Below are 16340 nucleotides of genomic sequence, written 5' to 3'. Positions count from 1 at the left end.
AACTAGTGTTTGTTCAGTGTAGAAAAGAAAGTTTTTTGTGTGAACAAGTCTTTAATTTTGTCACCATACTGGGGTGAAGAGAAACAGTGATTGTGTGTGTCAGACTGTCTTAGCGGTGAGAAAACAAACCTGAGGTGTCACGTTGTCAGATGTTATGGTCTTGTTAAATGCTCTTGTTGGATTGAAGTGGATGCAAACATGTACTATTGATGGGAAACTATCAGTATTTCCAATTAAAATGTCATGCTGCAATAAATAATTTTTTTTAAACTGTGAACTGGAGCTGTGTGGGCAGTATGTGATGCTCATCTACGTCAGAAAATAATAAGCCGGATGGATGAAAAATTAAATAAAACTTAACTTTTCCTGGTGGTGGCGCCAGAAGACAGCACCACTTATTGTGCCCCTTTCAGAAAGGTACTTTGTCAGCCTCAGCTGTAAATGGTAAATGTTGCCATGCATACAGTTGGCATGATAACTTCAACTGTACTATACTTGCTAACATACGGACTTTAATTTAAACAAGTTTTGTTTACATTCAGTCTTTCACCAAAATGCATCGTGTTTCCTTGACGTCTAACAAACACGTTGAGTCATTTCTTTCCTGATGAAACATTTGCAAAGCTGAGTTATTTCTAAAAGTATTTCAAATGCTTATTTTCAATGCATTGTTTACATCCATGTTTTCAATCTCGCAGTCTTCTTCGTCACTGTAATGTAAACCCAACTGCATAAATGTGTTTGCATCGCTCCATAGAGGTAGTGGCCAAAAACTCCAGTGAGAATTGCAGTCCATTAATATTTGTAGAGATTTCATCATGGCGGTCCTTTCAATAGTTAGATCAACCTTGGAAACATTACTTTCCCAAGAGCCATAACGAGACAATACAAATTTAAAAGGTTAATAATGCATGAGGAGAATACACAAAGCCAACAATGAGTGTATGTGATTTTATTTACAGTTAAACAGTCCTGTAGATCGGGTTGCTGTACAGAACCTTCACCACATGTTATAAAATGTGATTTCTACAAAGGGCGAGTTAAAATGTACATGGGCCCAGATTCTGCAAAATCATTCATTTTGTACAAATGTTCAACACAACAAAAATCCACAGATGAATGGCAGCTTTTTCTTCCCAGCTGCTGACATCGTAGTCGACGTGTCCTCTCCTGCTTCACTTCAGCGCCACTTCCTGACTTTATTCCAGTTTTGGTTTCCACAAATCACACACATGGTTGACATTCATGAGACCTTCATGAGGTTAAACTCGAAGGTCCTCCTTCAACCATCATCACAGTCATCACTTTTGATCCTCATACACATGAAAACAATAAGAAATGTGTGGTTCTTCTTCTGCTTGAATCCAGTTCTATCCAGAATCTATTTGGTATTATTTCTCCAACAGAATATCTTCAAAACTTTAACAACCCGAGACTATCTGTTTCACTTCAATTATTTTAATGGCAATAAAAATCAGAACTTTAGCTTTAAAAATGTAGAAGTAGACACGTGCAAATGTGTACAAAGAAAGATCTTTCAACACATTTGCAAACCTCAGCATGTAAACATTTACAGATCCGTGCTTTTGTTTTGCATTTTCAATATTAAAGTCCTGATTAAACACTTGTGCAATAAAATCACTTATACATCACTATACACAGATGTCCCTCCTGAGGACATGTCAACACAGAATATGAACGCGTTTCTAGATTTCAGTGACTCTGCATTGCAACAGTTTGGGGGGAAAGTCTGGACACTGATTACTTTTTTTATTTAGTTCCATTTGTGCATTAGTGATGCTTAAGAGTGGAGGATTATCTGCATGGTAACAGCATCGTGTTTTGATCATGTCTAGACATTCTTCTCATTGTGGCTCGAGCAAACATTTATGTGCTGAAAAAGCAAACGGTGAGTAGAAAAAAAACAATCTCCTGGTCCTACCTTCTGTTACTGTATCATTAGTAGTTCCTGTGTGCAATGAAATGAGAATTGCTTTTTGGTTTTAAATTGAAACGGCCGAGATAAAGCTGGTGCATGAAACAAAGATGACTGGATGTTACAGTGCGGGGAAATTAAAACATTCTCCCAAAGCTGTGCTGCTCAACTTCCAAATGTGTATCCACAGATATTTGACAAACCAATGACAATCATAAAATCACAGACGACCCCTTCAGGTGCAACACTCATAAAAACTATGGCTGCAGAGTTTGTCCCCTTCAGTTGATGTGGAGCAGAAAGAGATTTATGATACATACACGCATGACATAAATAAACATTCACAGGCTGGTTATGTAAATCTAAATAATTAGTAACAGTCTGGGTAAACTTCTTCTGCGATATTACCAACAAATCAGGTGTGACTTCCGTTTTACCCCCAAATAAAGTGGTTTATATAATCTGGATTAAACTTGTTTCTTGTCCCGTCGGACTTCGTTGTGAACAATGTTACAGTAATTGAAATGAAGGATACAACTACAAAAATAAGATTCAAGTTGCAATATACCAGAATTTAGAAGAAATGCTTTTGTGAAGAGCTGTAATCCTTGAATATGGCGGTCAAAATGTGTTAAAACACCCGAAAGTGTTTCCACGGACAGAAAAGTGACTGTGACATCTTATTTGATTTTGTGTTTTCATCAGAGCAGCGTCTGTATATTGAGGACAAGCTGCTCATACTGTAGTGATCTCTATCCCAACATTAAATTCTCCTCTCACCTTGATCCCGACAGTTTAGTGAGAAGTCGATGGACAGTAATACTGATATTTCCTTCGTTACGGCGCAGTGCTCCACAAGTGAAGTTAACTAAATATTTGATCAACATTTTATCATTTATATTTTTTTTCAAAGTTCAAAAACCTGTTTTGTAAACAAACTAAAAATATACTGTTTAGGAAAACCTTACATTGAAATGAAATAAAACGTAGAGCACTATTGTACTCGATTAGAGCACAGCGGACATTAATCTGGACTAACTTTAAAGGCAGTTTTAAAAAGTGGTTTTAAACATTTAAATTAGGGCTGCAACTAACAACACTTGGTTAATCTGCTGATTATTTTGTCAATTCATAAATCAAGCATTTCATTGTTTTGTTTCCTTTCAAATGTTTAACATTTGGGAATTAATGCTGCTCAGAATTCTCCAGAGCCCACTGCGATGTCTTAAATTTGACCGACCAACAGTCCAAAACCTTTAATTAAGTTTCTGTGGATTTACTGATCATTGCAGCTCTAATTTTAACCTTTTGTTTTTTTGATGCCCGACCATAAAGCACACAAAGCCTAGTGATCATTTACAGCAGACACTAAATGCATACTGCAACATGGTTTTCAGCTCGCTCTGGTTTAAACAGCAAGACAACAAACGCCCAGCGACAACGATAAAACACTGAATGCCCGACAAAAAGAAGACATTACAATAAATAAAGCTTACTTTGTATAAATAGAGTTCAAGTTAAAATATTGCTAATATTAGTCTTCATATGCTTTATGACTATACAATATAAATGTTGCAATTTAAAAAAAAATCCTCTACTGCTGTGTATTTACAGTATCATTTTCACAGGAAGAAACTGCATGAAGTTGTTTATGAACAGTGTGAGTGGCGTTCCCTTCTTCAGTCACTTCAGATGAAGTCTGTAAAACTTAGTTTTTTGTTAGCGGCTACATAACACTGAACCTTTATGATCACCTGCACAGTTTTCTCAAAAACATTCACTGTCTTCCAACAGGTTTCCTGAGCTCGTCTTAAAGCGATGATGTGGGGTGGGGAGAGTTCATCCTGGTGTGTGTGTGTGTGTGTGTGTGTGTGTGTGTGTGTGTGTATGTATGTGTGTGTGTGTGTGTGTGTGTGTGTGTGTGTGTGTGTGTGTGTGTGTGTGTGTGTGTGAGAGAGTTTTTACAGGTAAGGCTCTCCAAACGTCCTGCGGCACTCCATGACCCCCGTGCTGGGAGGACGGTCACAGTTATGGGTCAGCTTCACCAGGCTCGGCACAAGGCGGTCGTACGCCAACTTGTACTCGCGATCGAAGGCGTCTGAGGGGAGAAGAGACATTGATAGTTTTTCAATCCCAAATACATTCTGTACGGTTCTGCAGATCCCCTCATGCTCTATGGAGCATTTTAGTGTTTAGTGCTCATTGCTTTGGTTTTCGGCAACTTTAAAGTTTTAGTTCGCTCTCATTCGCGTCGTTTCAAAACGCAACAGTCACCTGTTTGTAAAGCTCCAAAAATCCACTGTACACTACATGCTCAGCACCAAATCACAAAAAGACACTGTTAGAAACGAGCTGGTGAGTAAAGGGGAACATTTAGCAGCTAAAGAGAGTTTCTGAATATTCACACATGAGTAAAATGTCTCAAAATAATCACTCAACTGTTTGTGTTTACTGCTTGTTTATGGTCAAATCAAATAATGCAGGTTTAAATAAGAAATCTTGCAGTTTGTATTTACTCAGAGCAACTTGAAATATTAAAATGTCAACAAAAGAACTAAACCAGTGACACTGATGTAAAATAACAAAATGTTTTGTGCCTTTAAAGCTGAAATATGTGATGTCATGGAATCATTAATACATCAAATCATCCATCCATCGTCTACCGCTTATCCGGGATCGGGTCGCGGGGGCAGCAGCTCCAGTAAGGAACCCCAATCTTCCCTTCTCCGGGCCACATCCTCCAGCTCCGACTGGGGGATTCTGAGGCGTTCCCAGGCCAGTGATGAGATATAATCTCTACACCGAGTCCTGGGTCTTCCCCGGGGTCTCCTCCCAGCTGGACGTGCCTGGAACACCTCCCTAGGGAGGCGCCCAGGTGGCATCCTTACTAGATGCCCGAACCACCTCAACTGGCTCCTTTCAACGTAAAGGAGCGGCGGCTCTACTCCGAGTCTCTCACGGATGGCTGAGCTTCTCACCCTATCTCTAAGGGAGACGCCAGCCACCCGTCTGAAAAAACCCATTTTGGCCGCTTGTACCCGTGATCTTGTTCTTTCGGTCATGACCCAGCCTTCATGACCATAGGTGAGGGTAAGAACGAAGATCGACCGGTATATTGAGAGCTTTGCCTTCTGGCTCAGCTCTCTTTTCGTCACAATGGTGCGGTAAAGTGACTATAGTACCGCCCCCGCTGCTCCGATTCTCCAAGACCCCGAGGTACTTGAACTCCTTCACTTGGGGTAAAGGCTCATTTCCTACACGGAGTAGGGAATCCACCGGTTTCCTGCTGAGAGTCATGGTCTCAGATTTTGAGGTGCTGATCCTCATCCCAACCGCTTCACACTCTGCTGCGAACCGATCCAGTGACTGTTGAAGGTCACAGACCGATGATGCCATAAGGACCACATCATCTGCAAAGAGCAGCGATGAGATCCTCAGGTCACCGAACTGCAACCCCTCTCCTCCACGACTACGCCTTGATATCCTATCTATGAAAATCACGAACAGGATTGGTGATAAAGCGCATCCCTGGCGGAGGCCAACATTCACTGAGAACGAGTCCGACTTACTGCCGAGTATCCGGACACAACTCTCACTTTGGGCGTACAGGGATTGGATGGCCCTCAGAAGTGACCCCCTCACCCCATACTCCCGCAGCACCTCCCACAGTATCACCCGGGGGACCCGGTTATACGCCTTCTCCAGATCCACAAAACACATGTAGACCGGATGGGTATACTCCCAGGCCCGCTCCAGGATCCTTGCGAGAGTGAAGAGTTGGTCGGTTGTTCCACGACCAGGACGGAATCCACAGTGTTCCTCTTCAATCAGAGGTTCGACTACCGGCCGAACCCTCCTTTCCAGTACCTTGGAGTAGACTTTACCAGGGAGGCTGAGAAGTGTGATACCCCTGTAGTTGGCACACACTCTCTGGTCCCCCTTTTTAAATAGGGGAACCACCACCCCGGTCTGCCAACCTCTAGGCACTGTCCCAGACTTCCACGCAATGTTGACGAGGCGTGTCAACCAAGACAGCCCCTCAACGCCCAAAGCTTCCCTGACCACCGGGGATCCACCACAGTGTTCGAGGGTTACCGCCCCTTGAGGCACCTAAGACCTTGAGACCACAGCTCATCACCGCAGCTTCAGCAATAGAGGTTTTGAACATCGCCCACTCAGGTTCAATGCCCCCAACCTCCACAGGGATGTCTGAAAAGCTCCACTGGAGGTGTGAGTTAAAGATCCTCAGGACAGGGGCTTCCTCCAGACGTTCCCAGTTCACCCGCACTACCCGTTTGGGTTCACCAGGTCTGTCCAGAGTCTTCCCCCACCCCTTGATCCAACTCACCACCAGATGGTGATCAGTCGACAGCTCCGCCCCTCTTTTCACCCGAGTGTCCAAAACATGCGGCCTCAGATCAGATGATACGATTACAAAATCGATCATTGACCTTTGCCCTAGGGTGCTCTGGTACCACGTGCACTTATGAGCATCCTTATGTTCGAACATGGTGTTTGTTATGGCCATTCCATGACTAGCACAGAAGTCCAACAACAAACGACCGTTCGGGTTTCGATCAGGGAGGCCCTTCCTCCCAATCACGCCTCTCCAGGAGTCTCTATCGTTTCCCACGTGTGCGTTGAAGTCTCCCAGCAAGACTACTGAGTCCCCTACTGGAGCCCCGTGCAGGGCTACATTCAGGGTCTCCAAGAAGGCCGAATACTCCGAACTGCGGTTTGGGGCATAGGCACAAACAACAGTCAGAGTTTTCTCCCCCATAACCCGAAGGCGTAGGGAGGCGACCCTCTCGTCCACCGGGGTAAACTCCAACGTAGCGGCGCTCAGCCGGGGGCTAGTGAGTATCTCCACCCGGGCACGACGCCTGACACCTTGGGCAACTCCGGAGAAGAATAGAGTCCAACCCCTATCCAGGAGTACGGTTCCAGAGCCAAGACTGTGCATAGAGGTAAGCCCCACCAGATCCAACTGGTAGCGCTCCACCTCCCCCACTAGTTCCGGCTCCTTCCCCCACAGAGAGGTGACGTTCCACGTCCATAGAGCCAGCCTCTGCTGCCCGGATCTGGTCCGTCGAGGTCCCTGACCATCACTGCCACCCGTGTGACAGCGCACCCGACCCCAGCGGTTTTTCCCATGAGTGGTGGGCCCACAGGACATAAAATCATGACTCACCAATATCAATGTTGTCCTTTCCCAGAGCAACCAGGGCGAGGAAGAGGATGTCTCTGTACAAACTCCTGAGATGGAGAAAGTCAAGGTTAAAACACACTCCCTTCAATGAAAACTGGATTTAGCAATTAGCTGAAAAAAATCACATAATTGAATTAGCTAAACCTGCAGAGAACAAAATTAGTCACTTCTGTGACCGAGTATATATCTGCATATCTTTTGGAACATAATGATGACGCAGATTTTCAAGACAAACTATATTGGAAACACTGCTTTCATACCAGGCATTCAAACACTGAATTCATTCAATGATTTACATTTGTAACAAAAGTAAAACTACTCATTATGCAGAATGACATTTACTCTAGTAGCTCATGGTGGTTTTGTATGCACTTCTATGTCCAGAGCTAAACTCTTCAGGAATGTCCTAATTGAAGGTCTGGGTTGGTGACATATTTCACAGACAGGGCGAAATTGCCAAAATGGCCCATTTTGGGCGCAGTCCAATATATTGCCAAAGCTGTATCTCCGTGACCTAGGAGGTTGCTTGACCACTCAAATTTTGCGCAATGGCCAACTTATGGGGGGTCAGTAATACATATTGATTACCCAAAATCAATAGTTTTTTACTAAAATGTATTTAGCATATTATTCATGCACTACAATTGTAGGTAAATGTTGCTGTTACTATAGTTACATGTATTGATTCCCCTGAACAGTCTAGCAGTAGTTGCTAGATGTGAATTCTTCATTGTTGCTTCAGGATGGGGTAGAAAATTTAATTTCAATTTCAGCTGATAGTGTGACGTGTCGTCCAATGTGACCCTTACATGCAGACTTAAAGAAATTCTTCACCGAGTGGAAAGAAACGGCCAGTACCAGTAATGAGAATGTAAGCTACTGGAGCTTGTTTTTAGATGAGCTATATCCAATCCTGAGATATCTTACCCACTCTATCAGACAAGGTGATTGGCATCTCTTTGTTTCTGTTGTCAGGAGATCGATGCCATTGTTCTTTGGCGTCGGTCGTACGAACTACAGCAGATGGGGTGCTCTCTTCCTTGAAGACTGTCTTGACTTACAAAGAAAATTCCCGGGCATCTACAGATGCTTTGTGGATGGTGGATGGGTGATGTACCACACTCTCCGCCAAGGTAGTGCAGTCGGATTTGACATGGCACTCGAGAAGTGTTACAACAAACCTGCCAAGGTAGCTGGTGGTATCATTGGGATTACAAGACAGAAAGAAGCAGTAGCCTTGTGGAATCTCCTAAAGCATGAGAAAGATCTTCATGTTGCACAGCTGCTGGAATGGTGTAACTTAGGAGACAGAAATGACAGTGAACTGAGTTTACATCATGAGGTAAATCAGAGTTCTATCAAGATTGGTCATGATCGTGCAAAGACACTTGTGGATTACATTCAATCTATCAAAAATCCGTTCGGCACTGGAGACAGACTTCAGAACATCATTACAGGGGCCGAAATACCCCAGTACGTTATTGGCGGAATACTAGAATGTCTGGAAGTTGGAGAAAAAAGTAATCAAGAGTTTGTCGAGTCGAGATTTCAGCATAAAGATATGCACCTTCATGATATGATCCCAGCCAACCACAAAACCGTTTTTGTGAAACACGATTCTACTCAGACCACAGCAAAAAAATCCATGACGAAAAAAGGACGCTGCAGAAATGATTAGGTACATTGACTATGCTAGAGAAAGAGGGAACAGCATGTTAGAACTGCTGAAGTTTGAACTGACCAGCACATCTCACTTCCTCACCTCTGAATGTAAAGACGGCATCAAATTGAAGAAGCCTGATAGATCTTCTTTAGCCAGAGAATTAGTCAGTAAACTTCCACAGGAGACGAGGAATGTTAAGAGTGATGCCCAGATGACAGTTGTGGACTTCATGGCACTTGTACGTAAACTACCAATAAAAAAGATGGGGCTTCATACATTCGGTGAATTGGCTGCCAGTCTGTCCCGCAGCATTCTTGCTACAGCTGCTGAGTGCACGAGAATAGACATTATTTTTGATGTATATCAAGAATCGTCAATCAAACAAATGGAACGGGCACAGAGGAGTTCATCAGAACAAATCACTATAAACATAATGTCTTACAATCAGAAACTCCCTGTCGACTTTGATATGTTCTGGGGCTCAATGTTGAACAAAACACGGTTGCAGGAGTATGTTTACAAGTGGATGGTGCGGAATGTTGAATCAGACAAGGAAATCTTCTTTGGAGGTGAATGCAGGAAACTGTTGGCCGGTAATGAAACAAAGATAACAGAGCTCTCAAGCAACCAAGAAGAAGCCGGATGACAGGATCAGTGTTCCATATAAATGATGGTGCATTGAAACACGGTGTTCAATCAGTCTTGGTTTACTCGCCAGACACCGACGTGTTTGTCAACCTCATCTTCCACTTCAACAAAACTTGGAAACTACAAAAGCTGTATGTGAAGCTTGGTAGTGGAAAAACAAAGAAAACAGTACTGGTCCACATGTTGGTTGATTAAATGGACAACAGTTTGATTTCATGTCTCCCAGCCATTCATGCCCTCAGTGGTTGCGACAGTACCAGCAAAGTGGGTCCGAAGTTGGCTGGCCTGAAGACATCTATGGATCTATTGCTACTGAAAGGCTTTGGTGTAGATGAACTGTCACTACAAATGATAAACAATGCTGAAAAGTTCCTTATATCTGGATTAAAGAGTATGGACTGCTCCACTTTTGATGAGTATCGTTGGGAACAGTACCACAACTCGAAGAAAGAATTGGACTTTAATCAGCTTGTCTGCTGTTCCTCAACGATACAACAACACATCAAACGAGCTTATCTACAGTGTAAGATGTGGTTGCAAGCCCCAACTCCAGCGGTTATTAAACCAGATCCAGTCCAGTATGGGTTTGAGGCAACAGATGTTGGCTTAACACCAGTGATACTGCCAGGACCCTGTAGGCCAGACGATTTACCTCCTCCATGTAAATGCCCAACATCATGCAGGAGTATAAAAATATGCACTTGCAGAGAGAGGAACATAACATATGTGCCATTTTGTGGCTGTAGTAATGGCGTAAAGTGTAGAAATCCAAATGATTAGTTCAAACTTTGAACTTTTTATGCAAGGTACAAACGGAAGTATAGTGTTATTGTGTATGTAGTTTATAAGCTTGTAACATGCTAAATACAGTTTTTTGTAAATATCTTAAAAACTATTGATTTTGGGTAATCAAAATGTATTACTGACCACCCATAAGTTGGCCATTGAGCAATTTGGAGTGGTCAAGCTACCTCCTAGGTCAAACGGTCACGGAGATACAGCTTTGGCAATATATTGGACCGTGCCAAAAATGGGCGTGGCCATTTTGGCAATTTCGCCCTGTCTGTGAAATATGTCAGCAACCAAATAATGTTCCCAGACCTTCAATTAGTACATTCCTGAAGAGTTTAGCTCTGGACATAGAAGTGCATACAAAACCACCATGAACTACTCTAGTAATTCTAAAATAATATGTATTTTATTATTGCATTATGCATTAACGTACGTATCACTTTAATGTTGCAGCTGCTAAATGTGGGCAGAATTACTGTATATACTGCTGTGTAGCTTAACCTAAAATGCTATATCATATTTTTTTTATGTACTTAGTTACATTTTACCATTCTTGGTAAAGAAGTAAGCTAAACGTTGTACATCTTCTTTCCTCTCAAAGGAATGTCACTTTAAGTACACATGTAATAACTTTACGTATTAGTTTACACATGGAAGAATCTCTACATAGGTGTTTTTACGAGGTGATGATGACTCTGACGTTACATAAAGAAGCCATATGTGACGTGTCGGTGCTGACCTTTGCCTTTTGACCCCGAGCGTGTGAGCCAGCAGCTGCAGCAGCTGAGCCATCGGCCGGCTGAGGTCGTTCCTCTGGATGCTCTTCACCACACTCTGCAGTAACTCCTCACTGAACGGCTTCTCTTCCTCCGGGACCGGCCGGGACAGAGGGTAACCCACATCTACCAAAACACACACATATAGTTCAGTATATACTCGTCATATTAGTGCTGAAGACATCAAACAATAATGCAAAATGAGGATGGTTTTCATCAATATCTCAGATTATCTCTTCACTCAGATGAAGTACTTGGGGCTGGGTATCTGTGCTCATATAAAGCAGTACTTCATTTGGCATGTACTGCATGTCCAGTTAGATCTGGTAAAAGTTACACTATTCTAGAAAACAATATTGGTACTTTAAAAAATGTATTTAGTATTTAAATGGCATGTACTGTAGTTACAAAAGTCTGAATAGTTTGACTTGTACTACTTTTTTAGTAAATTAAACAAATATCTTAAAAGTTTTTTAATTTACATTTCAAAAATACATTTTGGTGTAGACTTATTTTAGATTCATTGACAAAACAATGCTTACCAGACGGATTTCATTATAATATTAGAAACTTATAATATTCCGAGGTATGTTGGAAAAGTGCTAATTTTTATTCATTTGAAAGCGTGATTTATACATTTCTTAGTCTCTTTTTCTGCATGACACCTGCTGCCCCCTGTACCTTTACAATGTTGTTGTATTATTTCTCTCTTGGTTGAAGTTACACTTAACTTGTACTTGTATATTATGCGCTTCGTTGGGTCAGTTTCTGTTAAATGTTGTTATTCTGTGGAAAGTTGCTACTTAATGAGCTAATTAGTAAAGTTAGTTATCAAGAGCCGGTTGCACCAGCTGTTAGTGAGTTTAAAGTTAGTCTATAACAGCTATGACGGGAGTAAAATAATATGTTCGACACTTCTGTGCTGATTAAATCACAGATATAAATTACACCTTCAATTTTCAAAATGTTACGGCAATTAATCCAAATGACCAAAGAACGTCGGTTAGGTCAGCGCCATCAGTAGTACTCACGCATTAAAATTAAATACTTAAGTCTGAAACACACATTTATGATACAAACAGAAATAAAAAACCGGCAAATCTATATCAACAAAGAACTGACAACTTGTGATGATGCAGCGGTTTCCTGTTAACATAGTTGATTGTTTTGGCGCTACAGATGTTTCCTTACCTATCGACGTATTTACTTAAATCTTTCTTAGCAAAGACATTTCTGAAGTTTAATGTAGTCTGTTAGTATGAATTAGGAAGAATTCACAAACACATTTAGTGATGGATTTATGATGAACCAGTAGAGCACAAGCTGAAGGATCCAGTACAGGGACGTTGGTGTTGGTACCCAGCCCTTTAAGTACTACAACAATGGAAACATTTTTTAAGAGTTGCTGAATAAAACAACTGGATGTCAGCGAGTGGAGATGCAAACCTATATTCAAATACAGAGCAGGGCTGTATTTGAGACAAACACGTTCCAAACAGAGTTTCACAAAACAAAAACATAATCCCTCATAAGATTTCACACTGCACAGAGACTTTCACTGTGAAACCATGACAGGTAGAGGCTGACTTTCCACAGACGACACTACAATGCATCAAGCAGAGAGCACACCACAGAGGGAGACACAGCAGCAGCAGCAGCAGCAGCAGCAGCAGCAGCAGCAGCAGCAGGCCTCAGACAGTAAGCACACAAACAACAGGACTCATCTGTGGGAGTCAGAGAGGAACACTCACTCTCTAACAACAGAGTACAATTAAGCCCTGAAAGACAGAGAGCAGACAGAGCCTGTTAGCACAAGGATTAGCCGACTCCCAGGAGGAGCGAGCTGCCTCCGCGCCTCCCCGTCCATTAAATAATCAATTATTACAAACTTAGCTAAGCAACGGTGCTCTGACGAGAGTCATAACTCCAAGATGACGTAGTTAAAAGAGCTCCAGTCAAACCTCAAACAGTGTAGAAAACCTAATGAAGATATGGTATTTACATCACGGGACATATTGTTTTTAGGAAAGTTAAAGTCTCATCGCTCCACACAGATGTTTTCGTCTCCTCAGTGGTTGTTCAAGTCACATGCTTCAAGTACGATACAGCAATATCCATGTTTGGCCTTTTATCAGACTTGCTGCGTTTCCTCAACATGAAAATGTGCACAAGAACCTGTGGATGGATTCGCACTATACTTTCATTTCCCACTTAAAATTGGTTGAGGTTTTAAATGAGAGTCTTTGAGGAGTAAACCACCTACAAGTGGGATTTTATTTTCCTTTCCATAAGTTTTGATTGGTCAAGTTTCCATCCAAATTTAGCGGACATTTTAAACAAAATTCGAAGTTGGACACGATAAACAGCTGGTGCCGTCATCATCGCTTCACACTAGATGTGATGTTTCCGTCTCGGTTCATGTGTATCATGTTTTAAGTTTATTTCCGTTGTAGGTGGAAAAGCTGGTTTATTGCTAAAAGCAAAATGCAACAGACAAGCGTGAAAAACTTATTTTGTGATATTTCAACTTTTGTGGATGGATGGTCAACAGGTGGATGGAAACACTGACGAATGCTACACTAGTGCTTCCTCAAACTAAACCCACAGCATCCCTTCATGGGAAGTGTTTTGGCATGGCAACCCCACCCATATCTGCCTGTTATAACTGAATACATAACATTGAAGTCACACATGGGACATTTAAACTGATATCACAATGAAGTGATTATAGGTTTATCATCAATCAACGATCATTGAGTAACGTCAAATATGCTTATTGGTATGTTGTTGTTTTTTTTGCATACACTTAAAAAAAGTTAAATTTAGTTAACATTTGAGAACAAACAAACAAAACAAAGCAAAGCATAAAAAGGTTGCTGAATAGTGATCTGTGTCTGCTTTGGTTTCAGAGCATGCTGGGAGAAGTTCCAGCTCCCCACAATCCTCCACAGTAACGAGAAGATACACAAAACACACCAATTCTATTTTTAATTTGTTTCTAAATCTCAGTCTACTCCTGCTGTTTCCGCACACGTCCCCCCCTTTTCACTCTGCTGGAGTTAAAAAAAGTTTGTTGTTTTTATTCTATTTTTCTGTTGGTCTGTTTTGCCGCTTTGAGGATTATTTTAGTTTAATTCCACAGTTTCTAGAGAAAAAACTTCAAAACCCTTTTTAGCAGCAGTCTGTACAGCTGGATTTTAAACTGCAGACACAGAGAGAGTGGGACTCACTGAAAGTGTTCCAGAGGATGTAGAGAGGCTGGATTGAGTCCTGGTGCAGCTTGAGGTTGTCCCACAGGATCTGGATCAACACGTGTTTACTGTCCTCCGACATCCAGTGACGAGGGACCTGACGGGACAAAGAGAAGCACTGTGAGTCAGTCTGACATTTTGATTTTAACTGTTATTTGATAAAACCAGTAGATCATTTGCGTTAGTCCAGTTTTTTTCTTCACTTATGTGAAGGAAATTGTTTCCTGCAAATTGTGGATATTAAATTTGTTTTTAGGGTCCACATGGGAACAAAAAAATAGGTTTTTCAAATAAAATCTGAAAAAAAAAGAAATAAAATGACAGGTAAATCCACATACAGTTAAAGTTAAAATGTAACTTTAGCCTTTTCATAAACTAAAGTAAAATCTGTGCAATTTGAAATCTGGATTTTAAAAAGAAACTTAACAGCAGCTGAAAATCTTGTTTTTGCTGACCTCCATTGAAGTTAATGTGGAGAAGTGCACTATGACATCACTGTTCAGTATGTGCGTATGTGCGTGTGTGTGTGTGTGTGTGTGTGTGTGTGTGTGTGACCTGGGAGTCTCTGTTGCAGTGGTCAGAGGTGAGCATGAGACCGGGCAGGTTGCTGGGCAGGTCCAGCCGTCTGAAGTACCAGACCAGGTTCCAGTAGATGATGGGATGATGGTCCACCATGTCGGCCTCCGTGATCACCGGGTCGCCCTCGTTCTCCAGCAGACTCTCCAGCTCCTTCCACAGCACCAGTGGGCTCAGGTAGGGAACAGTCACCGGCTCGGGGTTGTGGAGCCGCCACTCCATATTCAGCGGATCCTGGGTGGGACAAAAATGATAAGAGGGGAGATTTCATGATCTGCTGTTGAGCTCTCCAAAATGTCAGGATCACAGACTGAATAAAAGCAGGCACAGCCAGGAGACTGTGCTTACGTTCACTCTCACCGCACGCTCTTTTAAGGGGACTGAGTAGTCAAAATGAAATGTGAAGTCAGGTTGGGCTGAAATCATGAAACCCGATCTAAGCCTGATGCAATCCCTCTGAGCACCAGCAGTAACGTAGCTACCCGACTTGTCACAACACCTCAGTCATTAAATTCCACCACGGACACTCAGATCAGACCGTCTCATTATCCCAATAGTGATTCTTCAAAGAAAAAAGAATCTATCACTAAACTACCACAACTCTTTTAGAAAAACAAACGCTACCAACATTTTTATATGAAGGAGACTGAAAGCAAATGCGAAGGGGGACTGGTGTTAATGGTTTAATGTTAATATGAGCGACACCTTTAACATTACACATCGTAAGCGGTCTCTCAGCTGGATCTTTAAATGTCTTTTCATTCATTTCAAAGTCCACACGGGATCTTGGCTCCTTTTTTTGGGTTAAGCTGAAATATCTGCTGAGTCTGATGGGCCTGTTATTGAACAACAGATATTGGTTAGTTTTGCTGGTGAGCTGATCAGAGTTTTGTGTTTGTAAAACATATGAAACCTGTCTGCTGACAGTATTCCAATATTTTCTTCTTTCAGAGTTTGTTTTTTTAGAACGATCAAAGTAACTCTAAACTACTAAATAGTATTGAATGATTGAAATACTCTGACGTGAGCGATTTGTGTTCAAACAATGTATGTTGCGCTTACATTGTTTTGGCTTTTTTGTAGCTAATAGTTGAATTTGTATTCTATTGTTTCTGTTGCACTTTTGTTTGTCTTATTTGAAGCTTAAATAATTTCATCTCAAGCTAATGTACTTGCAAGATTCTTGCTGTTCAGAGTTGTATCCTCATGATTGTTTGCACTTATTATACGTCGCTTTGGACAAAAGCGTCAGCTAAATGAACTGTAATGTAATGTAATGAAACATACCGTGGTCTCATTCAGACGGCTGGGCAGGCTGCCTGACGTCGGCACGCAGCAATTCACTCTGGGTGCTTCGTCCAGAGGACCGAAGGCGCTGACGCTGCGGGCCATGGGCGCTCCGGGTGACAGCACCCCCTGCAGGCGTTCTGAGGGGATGTTGATACCTTGAGCTCTGGTTGATTGAGTCCTGTGAAGACACAGCGAGGAC

At 42.0% G+C, this 16340-nt stretch overlaps 1 protein-coding gene and 1 pseudogene across 1 annotated transcript in view; one reads left to right on the top strand and one right to left on the bottom strand.

Moving 5' to 3' along the window:
• LOC115006492 (sodium/potassium/calcium exchanger 1-like) overlaps window positions 1–277 on the top strand; it is a 25709-nt pseudogene extending 25432 nt beyond the window's left edge.
• Window positions 278–942: 665 nt separating this feature from the next.
• Window positions 943–16340, bottom strand: part of LOC115026029 (C-myc promoter-binding protein-like) — a 73535-nt gene continuing 58137 nt past the window's right edge. The window contains 7 exon segments of the mRNA XM_029458571.1: window positions 943–4034; window positions 7128–7192; window positions 10988–11150; window positions 12776–12802; window positions 14255–14372; window positions 14831–15085; window positions 16139–16319. Of these exon segments, the coding sequence (XP_029314431.1) occupies window positions 3898–4034; window positions 7128–7192; window positions 10988–11150; window positions 12776–12802; window positions 14255–14372; window positions 14831–15085; window positions 16139–16319 (946 nt within the window). The 3' untranslated portion in view covers window positions 943–3897.

The sequence above is a fragment of the Cottoperca gobio genome, chromosome 3, assembly GCF_900634415.1.
Source record: "Cottoperca gobio chromosome 3, fCotGob3.1, whole genome shotgun sequence".
NCBI lineage: Eukaryota > Metazoa > Chordata > Actinopteri > Perciformes > Bovichtidae > Cottoperca > Cottoperca gobio.
This window is presented reverse-complemented; position numbering and strand designations above follow the sequence as displayed.